Source organism: Psammomys obesus, unplaced genomic scaffold (genome assembly GCF_907164565.1).
Source record: "Psammomys obesus unplaced genomic scaffold, mPsaObe1.curated_primary_1811, whole genome shotgun sequence".
NCBI lineage: Eukaryota > Metazoa > Chordata > Mammalia > Rodentia > Muridae > Psammomys > Psammomys obesus.
Genome location: NW_026589754.1, coordinates 37,779 through 57,697, shown reverse-complemented (window position 1 = coordinate 57,697; position 19,919 = coordinate 37,779). Strand labels below are relative to the sequence as shown.

At 39.2% G+C, this 19,919-nt stretch overlaps 1 protein-coding gene across 1 annotated transcript; it reads right to left on the bottom strand.

Moving 5' to 3' along the window:
* Positions 1–11,685: 11,685 nt before the first annotated feature.
* LOC129675392 (olfactory receptor 141) lies at positions 11,686–12,612 on the bottom strand. Its single transcript, XM_055605429.1, has one exon. The coding sequence runs from the start codon at positions 12,610–12,612 to the stop codon at positions 11,686–11,688; it is 927 nt and encodes a 308-aa protein (XP_055461404.1).
* Between the last annotated feature and the right edge of the window lie 7,307 nt (positions 12,613–19,919).

Here is a 19,919-nt window from a genome sequence, read left to right as displayed (position 1 = left end):
CAAAATGACTGAGATTCCATCTCACACCCATCAGAATGGCTAAGATCAAAAACTCAAGTGACAACGCATGCTGGAGAGGATGTGGAGAAAGGGGAACCCTCCTCCATTGTTTGCGGGAAAGTGAACTTTGGGAATCAATTTGCCACCTTTTCAGGAAACTGGGAATAGCGCTGCCTCAATACCCAGCTCTACCACTCCTGGGCACATATCTGTAAGTTGCTCAGCCATACACCAAAGTACCTCATTCTTGAGCTCAGTTTGTCATTGTCTTACTAAGCCTTTGGGCCTAATTTGAAAGCCCTGGCACCGGTGCTGAGTCTCCTCAAGCTGTTAGTGCTGACTCCCAGTGAGTGTGGTGTTGACCCACTCAACATCTTATTTCTGTTCAGGTCCTCCCTGAGTTCTGCGCATGCCCTTGACTACAGGCTGATGTGACTTTTTTTTCCTCCCCCATCCCCATCTATTGGAATGCTGACATCCATATGCACATTTCCCCTTAGAAACCTCTAGTCTCTCCACTTGGCACCTGACCTGAAGGCCCCTTCAAGGTGTACCATCGTCTGGCCATAGCAACTACCCAGGCTCCCTCACTTTCGAAAGGCTGAGAACCTCTGGGTCCCTGGTTTAAATGCATTCAGGCAGGCCACGGAGCCTGTGCCTGCCCAAAGCCTTCACAAAGCACCTCAACAATGTCCACGATATCATCAAAGAGACCCAGGCTCGTGTTTGTCAGCTCATGGAATGGGACATCAGAACCAGAAGATCACCCTGCAGCCAGCCTCTTAGGTGTGGGCACCGAAGAGTGAGGGGGACTAGGCTCCCTCGGCCTGGACACTGCCGTCTCCAACATGAAGGTAGCCATCACAATGTCAGCACAACCCACCTCTTTCCTGGTGGACACTGTGACCCCTTAGTCCTGATGGAGTTTGGGGACCCACTTCCCCTTCTTGTTGTCCTATTATCGGGATGGGGTTTTAGGGGTACCCCATTTTCCCCGGCCTTGCCAGTACTACCAAACTACCCCTTCCTCTGTCTGGGAAAAGGCCGCTTAGCCAAAGTGGGAGCCTGTATTCTCTCACTCTCCCAATCCACTCCAGCTTTGCCAGCCTTTCTGCTGCTTTTTCTCCAAACCTCACGATCCCACACACCTTTCCCTCCTTTTTTCTGACTTTCTTCTTATTATCACTTTTTACAATTTATTCACTTTGCATCTTGCTACAAAGCTCCCTCCTTCATTTCCTCTCCATCCCACCCTTCGTCCCTATTCCTCTCCTAGCCCTCCCTCCTAGTCCACTGTAGGGGAGGTCCTCTTCCCCTACTGGCTGGCCCTAGCCTATCAGGTTCCATCAGGCCTGCCTGGCTCCCCTTCCTCTGTGGGCTGGCTAGGTTACCCTACCAAGCATCATGCATACAGAGGACCTCGACTCCCTGCTCAGATGCAGCCTGTAGGCAGCTCAGTCTCCATGTGGATACTTCAGTAACGGGAAGCACAGACAGTCTGATAAAACCCGGTTGCCTGCTCATTGAACACCTTTATCTTTAATGTCCTCATGGGTGGATCCCCGAGTATGGTACACCCCAAACCTCTCTACAGCCAAAGATAAACTCCTTGTCATCCTTTAAGGGTTGTAGAATCCTTGAAGGAAGACCTCAGACTCAAATAGCATGTAAAAACAAAAAGCGTTTATTCTGCAGAAACAACTAGCATGTAGGGGTCGACCATTCATACAAATGGCGCCCCAAGTCAAAAGCACATGGGCTTTTAAAGGGGCCTAGGCATTTCTAGGGGTGTCGAGCTAGTATCTAGTCTGATTGGGATACTGGGTGGGGGGAAGTTTCAGGAGGCAAAAGCTGATTGGTTGAGGCTAGGTGTCCAGACATTCAGAGCTGCGCTCTTGGGCTCTTTGGCCATACTTGTCATATTTGATAGCTAATTGGCCCTACTTTATCTATTGTGGGCCTTTTGTAAGACTTAGGACATCCTGTTATGTGACTCTAATGGAGATTGGTTGAAGCCTGTGAGGGCTATGTGACTCTTGTGACTCCCATTAGGCTAAAGCCGTGGGAAAAGGAGCAGTTAGTTAGACCTTGTAAAAATTTTGATCCTTTCAATCCAATTACAAAACCTTACCTATACGCCACCCAGGCTCAATATCCACACTCTATTTAAAGTCCTGGGGGACTTAAGCCTATTATTTCTAAATTTAAGTAAAGGCCTTGTCTGCCCCGTGTCTTCTCTCTTCCATTAGCATTCCCATATTCACAATTAAAAAAAAAATTAAAGCAACAACAACAACAAAACCTAATGAACCTATTAGTTGATTAGGATCTTCAGCTTACTAGCTCTGTAGTGGTTCTTCTCCACAACGTGGTACCTAACCCTGATATTCTTATTTCTACTATCACCTCAGAAACTTCTCGTTTCTCTGTCCTATACCTCAAAGATGCTTTCCCCCCATTCCTTTCAGTCCCCAGTCACAAAATATCATTGTCTTAACTTGTACTGACCTGAATACCTACCTTAGTAATCAACTCACCTGGACCATCATACAACAGGTGTTCTGGGACAGCTCACAGCTATTTTGCCAGGCTTTGGCCTCTGACTTACTTTCTTTGTCTCTTGCTCAATCTAATCTTATAAAATGTGGCAGTATCTTCTCCTCTGTAGCAATGACCCTACAAATTAGCTTAACTGACACCTCTATTCTACTAAACTTCCTGTCTGGACAAGGATAGTCTCACACTCTAATGTGCAGCTGTCTACCCTTCAGATTACTTAGTTAGGGCCAACTGTTACTCCAACACCCAAGGCCATTACCCTAAATAAAAAACCTTTAGTCCAGTCATTCACTGTTACCACGACCAAGGACAAAATTTTATCCATCCTAGGAATGGCTGATTTCTTGAGCTCTTGGATCACCTCTTTCTATCTTCTTGCTTGCCCCATCTATAAGGTGGTCCTTGGCTCCTCATATGAGCCCTTCCTTTCTTGAATCAACTACTAAGCCTTTTCATAAGCTTCAAAGAGCCTTCCGATTCTGAATCAACAAAACAACCAAGCCTTTCAACTGGCTAAATGACTAGGGCACTCCAAACCAAACTTTTGATCTGATGCAAGCTGCTTTTTGACTTTCCAAAGTTATGTATGGATTGTTTATTCCTGCTGTTCTCTGCCACCCACCATATTTGTTTCCAAATTCTAGAGTCTGCCTCTTCAGCTACTTCTTCCCTCTACCTTCTCTAATCATTTGTCTTTTGTCTGCTTGGTAAGTATCCTCTCTCTGGCTCCTGGAGCCTGATGTACTCTCAAGTTGACCACAAGTCTCTAGTTACTAAGTCATTTATTTGACCACAAGTCTCTAGTTACTAAGACATTTATTTCTGTCCTATTGGAATGCTCCCTGTTTCCTTCCTCCTCCCACAAGCAAGTCTGTTAAGTCCTGCAGCTTCTTTAAGTCCTTCTGGGTCCCTAAGACCTTGTTTCTCATGACCCTCAGCACCCTCCTGCAACTCCTACTGCTTTTTCTCTGCCCCCCTGGGCTTCTTCATTGTCTCTCTGGTCCCATTTGGAGCTTATGAAATTCCCTTTGTCAGATTATGTTTTCCAACCCTTCTTTCAAATACCATACACTCAGGTTTATTAAATCCTCAGATTGTCACTACAAACAGCTTGACCTCAGTATATCAGAATGTTCAAACTTAGCATGCTCAACTTTCATATATTCTCATATGGTAATATGTTCTCCAGTTGCACAAACAAATAATTCTAAACTTGCTCTTCTCCTATATCCTTCCTGCCTGGGGGCTTTTGCATATGAAAGTTTGATGTTGAATAGAACACCACTTTAATCAACAGTCCATCCAAAATTTGAGAAATTGCTCTCATTAGGCTTTAAAGGCCAATTCAGTTACCTATTGTTGGGATCAGTAAGCAGGCACTTCTATGGCCAGCCCCAAGGGACCTGACAAATAGGTTATCAGGCATTTGTGAAGATACCCTGACCACCTGGAATTACCTGCGCATGCCCTGGGTCACTCTATAAGAACTCCTGGAGCCCCCCTTTCTCTCTTACTCTTACTCTCTCTCTCTCTTCTGCCTCTTCTCTCTGCGACCCCTTTCCCCTTCCCCTAATAAACCTCCCAGGTGGAACCGATCTCGTGGTGTGATTTGTGAACCCGCGTGTAACCTCCAGAGGTGCACAGGTGCACAGTTCCCAACATTCCTACGTTTCCCAAAATTGGTGCGTTGGTTCTAACATTGGTGCATTTTGGCCGGGATAGGTTACCTCCAGTGAGTTCACCGAGCGGGTAATGCCGGCACCTGCCGGGGCTTCTGGAGACCTATTTTTCTCCAAATCCGCCCGAGATCTCCACTTTCTTGCTACCAGCTTGCTTCAGAGGCAACCAACACCAGCTGCATTGGTGAGTTTCCCTTTGGTCAGCATAAACGCTAGACCCCACCTCTAATAGGGCCTCAGTTTCCCCTGGGAGAGCTTTCTACATGCGGTTTCTCCCTACCTGCTCTTGCAGAAAGCCCTAGCTAGGCAAAACCGTGTTCTCTCAGCCGTGCCACGTGCCCTGGTCCCTGGCCAAAATCTGACGAGATATTGGACCAGACCGGACCGGTCTCTCTAGAGGCTCGCCTTTTTCTGGGTTGGCATTAAAGGCCACGTCTCTCTCGCCTCCCGATGGGGAATGCCCAGATGATTCCCTCAGCTTCTCCACTAGAATGTCTTCTAAAATATTAAAACTGTGTTTACAACCCCAGTTAAAAACTTCCAAACTCATACACCTCTGTAATAAAACTTAGCCTACATACTCTTAGGTAAGGGTCCAAATTGGCCGATTAACGGCACGTTAAATCCCAGTATTTTACAATATCTCAAACACTGTCAGCAAACTGGTAAAGGAAAGGAGGTACCCAGGCTTTCTTTCTTCTTCGCTCTAAAACTCCTCTCTGTTCCTCCTGTTCTCCTACTAAACTCCTCCTAACCATAAAACTTCAATCTAAGGAGTTCTGCCTTTGACCCAGCGGATAAAGTTCCACCCCGCCTGCCTGCTGCTCCACCGCCACTGCCACCACTTCTTGGGGTGGAGAGCCAAGTGGAGACCCATGGAGCATGAGCCGAGGTGTCTGCCCGCGGCGCCCCTCGCCCCACCTGCCATGCCCGGCTCGGCCGCAGGCGGTCGGGCCCAGGTCTTCGCCAAGGTGAACAGCCTGAGTTGCGCCAGTCCCGGCGGCCGACAGCGCTCCGCGATGTGGAGACACACAGAGCCGGAATCGACTTTTCAAAACTTGGCCTCATTTCAAGTAGGTGTGGATTTTTATGAAAATTCAAGGTTCTGTTTTACTATCTTGCTTCAAAATATATTTATGTGGTAATAAAATTTCAAAGTTACAAATATCTATTCAAATTGAGTTGGTTTAAAATATAAGACTATTAAATTGCTTTTTACTGTTCTGCTTAGGGGTTCATTGTTACATACAAATTGTTTATCAGTGTTTTAAATTAAGATCTATTAATTTTAGAGGTATTTATCTATGTTAAAACTAAGTCAATTTGCTACATCTCTACTATCAAAAGGTTAAAATATACTTGGTTAATTTTAAATCTGGTTTATATGGTTCTGCTAAATTGTTGGTCTTAAACTTATAGTTCAAGGGTTCGCTGCGATCTTTGTTTAGGTCTCTTTATTCAGTCCTCTAATGCTAAGTGCAAAGCTTTTTGCTGTTCAATTTTAATGCAAGTGGTAGGAGCAGCAAACTGTATCTGATTAAAAGGTTTACTTTAATTTTAGTTCAAAAAGAGCAGATTTAAAGTTATGCTAACAACTGCAGTTAATTAAGATGTTGAGCTATACCTAGTGTCTTTGTTTAGTTTTTTTTTTTTAAGGTTAAGCCTAGGGTGGGTAACTAAAGTTGCCTTTATAAATCTACTTAAAATATGGTTCTAGATAGCATTCTGTTTTATAGGACACAGTTTAGAATAGATAATAAAGACAGACAAAGTAACTCAGACATGCTAGCCCTCAGGCTTGTCAGAGATCTGATGAATATGGCATTTTAACATGGGTAAGCTTATTGTGACAGAAAGTCCCAAAGTCCTGACAGTAGCTCCCCAAGGTCTCCGAGAAGATTTGGGCACAACGACAGATGACTTCGACTCTGGATTGTGGTATGCTAACCACTGGGCAATACTGCCTCAACTGGCCCACTGCTAGGGCCCAGCCTAAACTGTGGACAAAACTGTGGACACCTGGAGAGTCAATGCTTCACGTTGCTAAGGGTGAGGTGAGGCCATTCTCTCATTTCTTTCTCCACAGAAACAGTTTCATCTTCTGTGTCTAGCTGGACCACCTCTGCCCATGGTGTTATGAGACCCCAGGAGCCAGGGACACTGCCTAGGTGATGGACTAACTAGTCATCTCTGTCATTTTGACTGGCACATGGATTGGTATATTTATTTAGCTCATAACTTATCCTCCTCAGGTCTCTGATCACCTTGATGGCTAGGCTAAGCTAATGGTAGCTTTGCAGCTAAAGAGCAGACAATTAGATCCACTGTTAGCCCATTAATCAGTTTAAGATATATCGCTAGGTAATATATATATATATATAGCTTATGTAGGGTCTGAGGATATAGGAGTTTAGGTTTTAAAAATCTAGAGAATGTTGTTATTTGGTCTGAGAAAATGTTTCAGGGTTAATAAATACAAAAAAAGTAGAGGGTCTTAAGTAAATGTTTTAAGGTATATAAATGAGTTATAATAATATAAAAATGTTTTAAAGCAGATTAAAAATGGGAGATATTTTAAATTTCTCCTCCCCCTCTTTGCTACTGTTATGCTTATGTTATAAGATTTCAAAACTTCAGAGTTTTGGCGTTGATCAATAGAGTTGATGGAGCACTAGAGCTGCTATTTTCAAGCCTAGACACAGTCCAGACTCAAAAAAAAAAAAAAAACAGGCCTAAATGAAACTTTTTGCTATCCCTTTAGCTAAAGGATAATAAATGTTCATAGCAGTTTCAATTATACCTCATGATAAATAACTAAATACAAAGGTCCCTCTCAAAAAACATATTTGAGAGATGTCTTAAGGTTAATAAATACAAGTCATACATCTTTGAGAGTCTAAAAATGTGTCTTAAGGTTGGTAATGTAATTTATAAATACTTGAGGGTTCTAAAAAATGTTTTAAGGTGGATAAACACAAATTATAAAGGTTACAAGGTTAATATTTCTTCCTGTTGTTATGCTACTGTTGTATTGACTGTCCAGAGTTTTGACCTTTATCAGTAGGACTCTAATTTATTAACTCTAAATTATTTATTTATTAACTCTAATTTATTAACTCTAAATTATCTAACTCTAATACAAAAACATTCCACTATACCACTATGCCACTATTATAGTCCTAAGCTCAAGATTGCAAGCCTCCATAATGTCTATGCTTATACTAAAGTTAAGATCGAGTGAGTTTCTCTTCACTTCATAAAAGGCTTTTGCCTTTTCAGAGCTCACCTTAAAAAACACTTATGCTGTTAACACATATGTATGTCTACTGCTTTTTTCTCAATGCACAGTACAATTGTGATCCTAACATGTCTAAAGTTTTATCTCCTTCTTAAAACTTAAAGGAATTCTTGTAAGCTACAAAAAGTCCACCTGAATCTACCTCTCAGGACAACTAGACTCCAGCTAAGTACTGCACTTATTGCCTGTCTCAAAAGGTGGGATTCCTCCCCTTTCCCTGGTTTTGGGACTTCCTTTCCTGGCTACCAGACTGCTGTTTACTGCATGCAACCACTGGCAAGATTGGTGAGTTCACTCCATTTTCTCAGCATAAACATCTCTTTTGGTAGGGGAAGCTTGACCACAGAGCTCTGGCAACTTCCTACTATCTTTTGAGATGGAGGGACACCCCCCCCCCTCAGCCATAGCCTTAATTGTCTAGATTTGACCCTCTATGCTGACTTTCATTTTCGGGCCACACCCTCCCTTGGGCCGTACACCCCCTCTACAGGTTTCTTCCCCCCCCCCCCGCTTGCTCGCTCATGGGAAGGTCCCCTCTCTCACACGGTTCCTCTACTTCTCTGCCCCCAATGGGAGATGCCCAGATGCCCGTCCCTCCAGACAGGCTGGAAAATTTCAGGTTTCTACACCTAGTGCCAGCTGGCACTAGGGCCTCTAAGTTTACATGCTTCTGTAACCAAACCTCACCTCAATGACAAGTCGAAAACAAAGCCTTCTTTAAATATTGCCAGTGACTGGGTAAATAAAGGTTCCTCCAGGTAGACAGAGGTTTCCATGTACAAGCCTCATCCATCCAAACCTTTCAATGTATACCTACAGGATTTTCTCCATACTCAACTTTATCTTTTGCCTATATATGTGTTTCAGTGTCCTGCCAGACACAGATGTTTCCTATAGCCACAACAATGCCAAAGCAGCTACAGGTGTTCAACTATGACCTCACGATTTCTAACAAGCTGCAGGTGTTCAGCTCTGACCTCACAGACTTCCAACAAGCTGGACCTGCACCTTCCCTCCCAGCCATGGGTGTTCTTGCAGACCTGGGAAAGCATCAAAGCAGCCTATTCTTCCTGGACTTGGCCAACACTTCAGCCTTTTGACCTCCCTGCATCGCCCCCAGTGTCAGCAGGAAGTAGCCAGAAGAGAATCTACGCCTGTTATTCACTTGTTAACAAAAGGCTGAAATGGTGTGCATCAGGACCAGGACAAGCGGTTCCAGGTTCTCCCAGCGTTCCCCAGTCCCTACCTTCTGCCTTGAATGGCTGGCAACACTGTTGACAACCCTCTACCCTAAATTTTCCAGGGCAGAGACTTCTCTTATTCTTGACCTTGCAACCTGACCATTTTGTTGCTATAACTCTTGTCTCTCAACCTCTTGCATGACAACCAAGAGCTGCTTCCAATGAGCCTAAATTTATATATTTTAACTTACCTTTAAAAGGCAGCCCAAGCTCCCTATTTTTAACTATAGAAAAAGGAAGGAATGTTGGGATCAGTAAGTAGGCACTTCTATGGCCAGCCCCAAGGGACCTGACAAACAGGTTATCAGGCATTTGTGAAGACACCCTGACCACCTGGAATTACCTGCGCATGCCCTGGGTCACCCTATAAGAACTCCTGGAGCCCCCTCCCTCTCTTACTCTTACTCTCTTTCTCTCTCTCTCTCTCTCTCTCTCTCTTTCTCTCTCTCTCTGCAACCCCCCTTCCCCTAATAAACCTCCCACATGGAACCGATCTCGTGGTGTGATTTGTGAACCGCGTGTAACCTCCACAGGCGCACAGGCGCACAGGTGCATGTTTCCCAGCATTCCTGCGTTGGTCCTAACACCTATACCTCCCAAATCCCTCTCTCCTTCACTAGGCTTTAACTCCTATACTTGTTTTCTCTATGATCGAAAGGAAGATTATAATAAAAAAGTACCCAGAAACTTATAAAAGTTGCTCATATTGATACTGCAAGTACCATGGGACAAATATAGGCCATTATAATTTCTCCTCTCATATTTCCACTTCTATATTCAAGACAAAAGGGGTGTTGGATGGGAGGAGTGTCATTGGAAAACTGTATTGTGACCACTTGCAGCAGGCTCCTGGCAGGCACTACTGAAGTACAAAGATATATTACCCACTCTACCAACATCTAGGTGTAAAAATAAATAAATAAATGAATAGAAACGAAGAAGGAATAAGAATGTGATTGTTGGCACACTTGTTTCAAATTATGTGTAAGGAGATTGCATTATGCTGATGACTCCATTTCTTTCTTTTTTAAAAGTCTTTTTAAAATTTATTTAATTTTCATTTCTAGAAGCCTCACACATCTCTAACCTGAGTAGGGTACAGATAATAGGTAGTGCATAGAAGTGAGAAAAGGCTTATGCAGGGAAAGACAATATCTATAATATGATCTTTATAAAGCATGCTTTAATTTTGATGTTCTTGAGTTTTGATATAATCCTGACAAATATTATTGTCTGGTTTTCTTCTCTCCGAGGAATTGAAGGATAATACTTATGATATCCATAATAAAATAACATAGTCATACTTAGAAAATTAAAGACAACAGAAACATTACCCGTGCTGGTTGAAGCACAGGTTATGATTAAATTGATACATGATTTATTTAAAATTTATTTATGTATGATTCTATGTGCTACAGACATATAGAAAATATTTAACTAGAGGCCTTGGGTACAACTTTGTCCTAAAGTCCTTGATTGCCATGTGTAATGGGCTAGGTATATTTTCCTGTGTGGTGAGTGGGATTAGAGAGTACAATACATAATAAAGTCAGAGATTGGTATTTAATGAAGGTAATATATAATATGGTTAACCTGTTGATTAGGTCGCACTTCACCAAACTAATCAAATACAACCATGATTTTGTATGCAATACAGCCCTGAATATTGAATATATTTTTCAAGTAAAGAGGTAATATACTTTCAATTTAAAACAGGATCACAGGACTATATTATATAATTACAAATGTTTGTATGCACACACACAGGATTCAATGTTAAAACTAAATACCTAGTGCTTAAGAATGTGTCTGAATTTAGAGACACAGTCTTTTAAAATGAATTTATTATTGCGAGTTTTTTTTTCTTTTGGTTAGGTGCTAATTCAATATAGTTTGTATTTTCATAAGGCTAGATTAGGAAAATGACTAATCTTTTAATTAAGAGAAAGACTATAGAGGAAACTACAAAGGAGACTCTGAAAAAGATAACCAATATACCCAGAAAAGCCAATGAGCATTTTTTTCCTGTGAAAACTCTTTGATCTTAAATGTCTAACATCTAGACATAGAAAAAATGAGTTTTTTTGCATAAACCAGGTGTTGTATGGTATATTGTTATAATAGTCCTACAAATTACAATTATCTCAGCAAATTTTGTAAGTGATTCTCTCTGAGAAATCTTTGAACACAGATTTTATAAGAAACAAATAAATGCCACACTTTTACATATGTAAATATTATGCAGAAAGTTGAATGTAATCATTATTTAATTTTTAAAAAGACTGTAATAACAATGCATATATATTTTTTTAAAGTTTTATTTATTTATTAAATATACAATGCTCTGTCTGCATGTACATCTGCACTCCAGAAGAGGGCACCAGATCTCATTATAGATGGTTGTGAGCCACCATGTGGTTACTGGGAACTGAACGCAGGACCTTTGGAAGAACAGCTAGTGCTCTTAACCTCTGAGCCATCTCTCGCCCAACAATGCATATTTTAAAATAATGTTTATTTAAACTAAAAATAAATGGAATTTTATGTTCTTCAAAAATCAAACATTGAAGTGATTTAGACAGCTCAGTATGTAAAGTGCTTGCTAGCCACATGTGGAGATGTTAGTTTGAATTTCTAGAACCCATATGAAGCTAATGATGAAAAGATACATCTGTAATCAAAGTGTTTCTAAGCTGAGATGAGTCATGGAGACAGGAGAATTAACCCTGAACCTTATATAAAAAGTAGCAAACAGCAATGATTTTGTTTGAATGAATTTGATTTGAATGAATTAAAGACCGGTGGGAAAAAAATTCAATGTAAAATACTTAAGAAAATACATTAAAACTTCATATTAAATACTTGTAATAGAAACACAAAAAAGTTTAAATTTTGAACTCAGGGTTTACTATGAAAGTTTTTTTCTCAGAACTCTTCTCATAGCCTCTTTGACGTCTTGGTTTCTTAGACTGTAGATGATGGGGTTGAGCATGGGAATCCCAATGGTGTAAAATGTGGACACTACCATGTCATGCTCCAGGGAATAGTTGGAACTAGGTCTTACATACATGAAGAGGATTGTGCCATAATAAATAGACACAGCAGTGAGGTGAGCTCCACATGTTGAGAAGACTTTCCTCCTCCCATCAGATGATTTCATCTTCAGAATTGACAACAGGATAAAAGCATAGGAGACCAGAACGATCAGAATGGTGACTAGCTCTATGAAACTCACAAAGAAGAAGAGCAGAATCTCATTTATATAGGTTTCAGAGCAGGAAATAGCAAGTAGAGGAGGTATATCACAAAATATATGTCTGACTTCGTTAGACCGACAGAAAGACAGGCTGAAAGTGGCAGCTGTGTGGATAACAGCATGCAGAATTCCACCAGCATAGGAAGCAATGATCAGTGGCACATACACTCTAGGAGACATGCTAACAGCATACATAAGTGGGTTGTGAATAGCCACATATCGATCATATGCCATTGCTGCCAAAAGAAAGCATTCTGTGGTTCCAAATGTAACAGCAAGGAACATCTGCATTGCACAACCATGAAATGAAATGATTTTGTTTTTGGACATAAAGCCTACTAACATATTTGGGGTGATATCTGAGGAATAGCAGGCATCCACAGAAGACAACACACTGAGGAAGCAGTACATAGGGTTGTGGAGTTGAGGATCTCCAATGACTAAAATAATAAGTCCCACATTTCCTATTAGAGTAAAAAGGTAAATTGCTAGAAAGAGGAAAAAGAGAATGATCTGAAGGTTAGTGTTGTCTGTGAGTCCCCTGAGGACAAATGTATTGGCTTCTGTAATGTTCCTCATGTTGGAATCTCATGCAACAGTGTCGAAGATCCACTGGTTAGTGTCCATAGTACTATAATAACAACAGATAGTAATGTAAGTCAATAAGTCAATGAACAAAGACTACATATTTATATACTCCAATCAGTGGTCAAGGAAAAAAAAATGGCTGCATGGTGATGTAATAATATATGTCACTTACATACAATGAAGTAGAAGATACTGCTGTTTAATATTATGCAGATGGACATATTACATAAAATATTCTATTGGTCCAAATCAACCAATATCGAAATTTCAATGGCATTCTTCACAGATTTCACAAACGAATCCTCAACTTAAATGAAGAAAAAGTCTCTCTCTTCCAGAAAACAATTGCAAAGCTATCACAATACTTGATTTCAAAATATGTTACAAAATCATAGGATCAAAGACAATGTATTTCTATCTCCTCCTTCTTTCATAAGATTCCATGCACTCTGCCCAAAGTTTGGCTATGAGCCTCACCATCTGTTTTGATACCCTACTGGGGTAGTCTTTCAGAGGCCCTCTGTGATAGGTTCCTGTCCTGTTTTCTGTTTTCTTCCTCTTCCAATGTCCATCCTGTTTGCCTTTTTGAGTGAGGGTTGAGAATCTTACCCAGGGTCCTCCTTGCTTAGCTTCTTTAGGTGTACAGATTTTAGTATGTTTATCCTATATTATATGACTAATATCCACTTATAAGTGAATATATGTCATGTGTGTCTTTCTGCTTCTGGGATGCCTCACTCAAGATGAGGCCCAGGAGTCTTTTCTGAGACTGATACTCCAACCAAGGACCATTCATGGAGATAACCTAGAACCCCTGTAGCCCATGGCAACCCAGTATCCAAGTGGGTTCCTTAGTAATGGGAACAGAGACTGTTCTGACATGAACTTGGTGGTTGGCTTTTTGATCACTTCCCCTTAAGTGGGAGCAGCCTTGCCAAGCCACAGAGGAAGACAATGCAGCCAGTCCTGATGAGACCTGATAGGCTAGGGTCAGATGAAAGGGGAGGAGGACCTCCCCTAACAGCGGACTTGAAGAGGGTCAGGGGAGAAGATGAGGGAGAGAGGGTGAGATTGGGAGGGAGCTACAGCTGTGATACAAAGTGAATAAACTGTAATTAATATAAAAAATAAAAATAAAAAGACATTGTATACCACTACAAAACCCATATGTATACCAACAAAATGGAAAGAGACTCAGAAATAAACACACATAACTAAAAAGTTGTAACTTTCATCAAAGGATTCAAAACCAGTATTAGAAACGATCTTCTTCAATGAGTGGTGGCATGTAAATGGGATAGTCATGTGCAGAAGAATCTTCCACTACGCTTAAAAATCCTTCTAAAAGTATAAATTATCATAATTTTAGGAATGGCTTCCTGAAAATGAGCAAAACACAGAGGAAAGACATCAAGATACAGGCAAGAACATTCTGAAAAGAACCCTCATGGCATAGAATATAATCTCCTAAACTGACAAAAGAATTACAAGAGGTTAAATAGCTCTGTTCAACAAAGGAAATCATCATCAGAATGAAACCAGTCTATGTCCTAAAAAACAAACCTGAATATTTGTTTATTATTTATCACACAAGAGATTATTAACATCTAAAAATTATACAGAACTTTCATAATGAAATTTCAGTGAATGAAGCCTTCCATACAATAAGTGGGCCAAAGAATTGAATAGATTATTCTCTAAAGGAAGAAAGAAAGAAAGAAAGAAAGGAAGGAAAGAAAGAAAGAAAGAAAGAAAGAAAGAAAGAAAGAAAGAAAGAAGGAAAAGAGGAAATAATTAAAAACCAGTTGAAACGATGTTCAGCATTCTTAGGAAAAATGCAAACTGAAAGTTCTTTGTGATTCTTTCTCAACACAATCATATGGCTTTCAATGAGAAAACAAATGGCCGCAGTTACTGGTAAAAGAGGAATACTTAAAAACTGTCTAGTGCTTATGGAAACACTTGAAACCACTGTGGATGAGGTTTCTGAAAAAGCTGAATGTTGACTGCCATCTGATCAAAGCTTTTCCACCCTGTGCTTATATCTCAAAGGGATGAAGTTCCTACCAAAGACGTAATTGCACATCCATATTTTTTGCTAAACTATTTACCAAGGCTAAGAAATGGAACCAGCGTAGATACCCATCATCATAAGAATGGATATAAGAAATATGGTGCATATACAAAGTAAAATTGTACCATATATAACTAATAGTGAAATCATGTAGGATACGTAAACTAGATTTTGAAAGTTGAACACTCATTTATTCTCATATGTAGAACTTGGATTTAAATTGAGAGACTTAAATTGAGAAACTTAAATCAATCCCACTGAAATCAGGGACAAGGCAAGGCTTCCCACTGTCTCTGTAGCTCTTTAACATAGTTCTTGAAGTCCTTGCTAGAACAATAAAACAACTAAAGGGGATTAAAGGGATACAAATTGGAAAGGAAGAAGTCAAAGTATCACTATTCCCAGATGATATGACAGTATACCTGAGTGACGCCAAAAATTCTACCAGGGAACTTCTGAAGCTGATAAACAGCTTCAGCAAAGTGGCTGAATACAAAATTAACTAAAAAAAAAAAAATCAGTAGCCCTCCTGTATACAAAAGCAAATGGGAAGAAAGAAATTAAAGAAACAATATCCTTCACGATAGCCACAAAGAACATAAAGTACCTTGGTGTAACTCTAACCAAGAAAGTCAAAGACTTGTATGAAAAACAAAAAACAAAAACCTCCAAGTCTCTAAAGAAAGAAATAGAAGATATCAGAAGATGGAAAGATCTCCCATGCTCATGGCTTGACAGGATTAACATAGTAAAAATGGCCATCTTACCAAAAGCAATCTACAGATTCAATATAATTCCCATAAAATTACCAATGCAATTCTTTACAGACCTTGAAAGAAAACATTTCAAAATCATATGGAATAACAAGAAACCCAGAATTGCTGAAATAATCCTCTAGAATAAAAGATCTTCTGGAGGTATCTCCATCCCTGATCTCAAGATGTCCTAGAGAGCAAAAATAACAAAAACTGTGTGGTACTGGCATAGAAACTTCTTCAATATGTAAATAAAGGACATGGGAACTGAGGGTTTGTCTTTTTTTCCTACCTCATTAATACAAGCTCTGTGCCATGTTAAATGTGAGGCTTTCTCTTACAATTTGTTCCTCTTAAACTGAATAACTAAGCTATGTGATGTTGGACAGCCAAATAAAATCACTGAGGGAATACATTTGCAAAAAAAAAAAAAAAATAAGGTCCTATAATATACCAGACGGAGCAATAAATCTGGTTGAGTATGAAATGAAATTAATATTATTATATGATAATTTAGAAAGTTTCCATATTAGGTCACAAAAATAAGTATTGAAATGATATTAGTAAAAAATATGTGACCATAGACCAAAGCCAAATAATTTATCTTCAGCAATACAAAACATATTGATTATTAATATATAGGCCAATATAATTTTATTATGATTGAATCCAAAATATTTTGAATATATTTAATTATAAATTTTATTCACTATTTCTAGATGGGCAATACATGACCTGTTGATATAACTCACTGCCACACCCACACACAATAACTACAATTCAGATTTCTCCATTATAGTGAGTTCATTTTGAGTTCAATTAAAATATTGTAAGAAAATATGCTAGTCCGACATTGAAGTACATTTGTCCTAAGACAGAAATAAGTCAGAATAAATAAAAAAGGGAGCAATTGAGAGTTATAAAAACAAAAAACAACAAATTTTCGAGGAGTTTAATGATGTTGAATGTGAGATGTGGTATCCTGTGGCTGTTATTCTAGCACCGTGAAGGCTGAAGCAGGAGAATTATTGTGAATTTGAGGTCATCATAGGCAAGATAGTGAGCTGCGCGTTACCTACCCTGTTGTACAAATACATGACCAGTCTTTAAACTACTACAGCATCAAATGGTCAGCCATGAAAACATGCAGCCAGACTCAGGGCTTGCGCTGAAGTATTTAGAAACATATATGCACATACACAGATAGATATTAATGAATAAGAAATGTCATTAATTTTAAAGGGAGCAAGAAGTGTTATGTGGGAGGGCTTCAGGGAAGTAAAACAAAGGAAAAGAATTAATAATTATATTATAATTTCAAAAAGTAAAAGATTTTCAAAAATGTTACAATCTATATCTGTAAAAGATAATTTTAACAGGGAACAGAAAACACATCATTGTTTGATTCTACACATTACATTAAAATTCCCATCATCACAGGGAACTTAAAGAAAAATACTGTTGTTATAATTATAATTCTTAAGATTCTTGACACTAGAGAAACATCAGTATTAAGTAGTAAACCAAAGTGGCTTCTAGATTAGAAGACCATTAAAATTTTATTTTATCAAAGTATAAGTCCCACTAGACTGCAGATGGATGGACTGTATCCTTCCCATACATTGCTGCTACTATTGTTCATCCTTTTAAATGGTCTGTTGTCTTTAGGAGAATAAAAATGCATACTATTAAAATTGGAACATTCTTATACATACTAAAATGCATAAGTCAATACTTGTTTTGTATATTTCCAAGAAAGGGTTGTTTTTCAACATGTAGATGAAATTTGATAGCAATTAAATATGGATACACACATTTTATTAATCCATGCAGTAATCAGCAATTAAAAGGTTTCACACTATGTACAATAGCCAAAAATATGGTAAAAATTCTGACCCTATATTGTATTCTCAAAAAATGTTCTGTAAGTGACCTAAAATTTCTCTTACCTGTGGAGCCAGCAAATTCATGCTTATTTTGATAACAACATGGTTAATTTAGAATGTTTATATCTACTTAAACAAATCTTGATAAAACCCCAAGAGATGACCCAAGGGGAATTTGCACCAATTAATTGCTGGTTAAAAATAGCAACATGATGAAGTATTTCATAATAAAAGAGTTAATATACTAGAAAAAACACTACAGATTGATATTCATAAAATAATTGAAGTTATCTAAAGTCTCATTTTGAATGATAACACAGACACACTCTTTAAAATGTTTCATTACTAGCAAGAAAATCTTCAGAGGTATGAAATTCTATGACATGGCTTTGAAATTTTGTTGTAATTTTTACTTCCTATAACTTGATTTCCTGACTGGTATTACAAGGTATTTAATGTTGCAATTTATTGGTAAATATGGTAAGCTATAATAATGTAAAATATCACTATTCTTGAGTATCTGTTAATGTTCATGAGCTTTAAAAACATCATATTTTACTCAGTTAAACTTACAACCTAAACTACTGGATATAAGTCAAGTAGAAATATTAAGTTAAATAATAGATTATTATATTAAGTAATTACCTCTGAATGAGTTAACCCAGCTCCCAAAATACAAAAATGGTATGTCCTCATTTATAAATGGATTTTAGCCATAAAGTACAGGATAACCATGATGCAATCCACAGACCCCAAGAAGCTAAGTCACAAATGAGGCCCAAGGGAAGATCTTGAATCTCACTCAGAAGAGGAAACAAAATAGACATTGGCGGTGGATGGGGCAAGGGAGAGTTGGTGGTATAGAAACAGGAAGAATCAAGTATGGGGAGAACTGAGGAAAAGATAACTTGGAGAGAGAATTGAAATTGGTGGGGGTGGAGGCACCCAAAAATCTAGAAGAGAAACATAAAGAAATCTATGAGGGTGACCATATCTTAGATTCCTAGCAACAGAGAAAATGGAACCTGAAGTGGTCATCTTCTGTAACCAGGAAAGACTTCCAATGAAAGGGTTAGGACAGAACTCACCAAGAAAACTTCAACCCAAAATTTGTCCTGCTTCCCAGAGGTTCAGAAATAAAGATGGAGCAGAAATTGAGGGAAGAGCCAACCAATGACTGGCCTAACTTGAGACACTTCCTATGAGAGAGATCCAACCCCTGACACTCTTAATCATATTCTGCTGTACTTGCCAACACAAAGACAGCATAACTTTCCTTTGAGAGGCTTCACTCTACAACTGATGGAAACAGGTACAGAGACCTACAGCCAAATATTAGGCAGAGTTCAGGGAATCTGTGGAAGAGAGAAACAAAGGATTGAAGGAGACAGATCATAAACAACACAAGACAACCTACAACTCTCTACTTAGCAACAGCTGGATCAGGGAAGAAATAAAAAGAGGAATTAGGGACCATAAAATTCAATGAAAATGAAGGCACAACTTACCAAAATTTATGGGACATAATGAAATGAGAAAAGTTCATAGCACTAAGCGCATTCACAAAAACTTTTAGACATCTCATACAAGCAACTTAATAGCACACCTAAAAGCCCTGGGGAAAAATAAAAAAAGCAGACAAACTCAAGATGAGTAGATGGAAATAATCAAACTCACAGTTGAAATCAATAAATTAGAAACAATTAAAACAATTCAAAGATAGAGTCTTTCAGAGGCCCTCTGCAGTAGGCTCCTGTCCTGTTACTTGTTTTCTCCTACTTCCAATGTCCATCTCATTTGTTTTTCTAAGTGAGGACTGATCATTTTATCCTGGGTCCTGTTTCTTGTTTATCTTCTTTAGGTGTACAGATTTTAGTATGTTTATCCTATCTTATAGGTCTAGTATCCACTTATAAGTGAGTGTAGACAATGTGTGTCTTTCTTCTGGGATACCTCACTCAGTATAATCTATTCTAGATCCATTTCCCTGCAAATTTCATGATTTCCTTGTTTTTAATTGCTGGGTAGTATTCCATTGTGTAAAGGTACCACAGTTTCTATATCCATTCCTCCATTGATGGACATCTGGGTTTTTCCCAAGTTCTGGCTATTATGAATAAAGCTGCTTTGAACATGGTTGAGCAGACTCTACCTAGCAGTGTATGAAAGCAGATGCTGAGACCCATAACCAAAATTTTGGGAAAGTGCAGGGAATCATATAAAAGAAGGGGGAGTTAGTATTACTTGGAGAGGACAGGAGCTCCACAAGGACCAAATATATCAGGGCACAGGGGTCTTTTATGAGACTGTTTCTCCAACCAAGGACCTTGTATGGATATAACCTAGAACCCCTGCTTGGATGTAGCCCATGGTAGCTCAGTGCTCAGTATCCAAGTGGTTTTTTTTTTTTTTTAGTTACATTTTGTTAACTCTGTGTCCCAGCTGTATCCCGCTCCCTCATTCCCTCCCCAACCCCACACTCCCTCCCTGGTGGCTACCCTAGTAAGGGAAACAGGGACTGTTTCTGACATGAACTCAATGGCTGGCTCTTTGACCTCCCCACCACTCCCAAGTGAGGAGCAG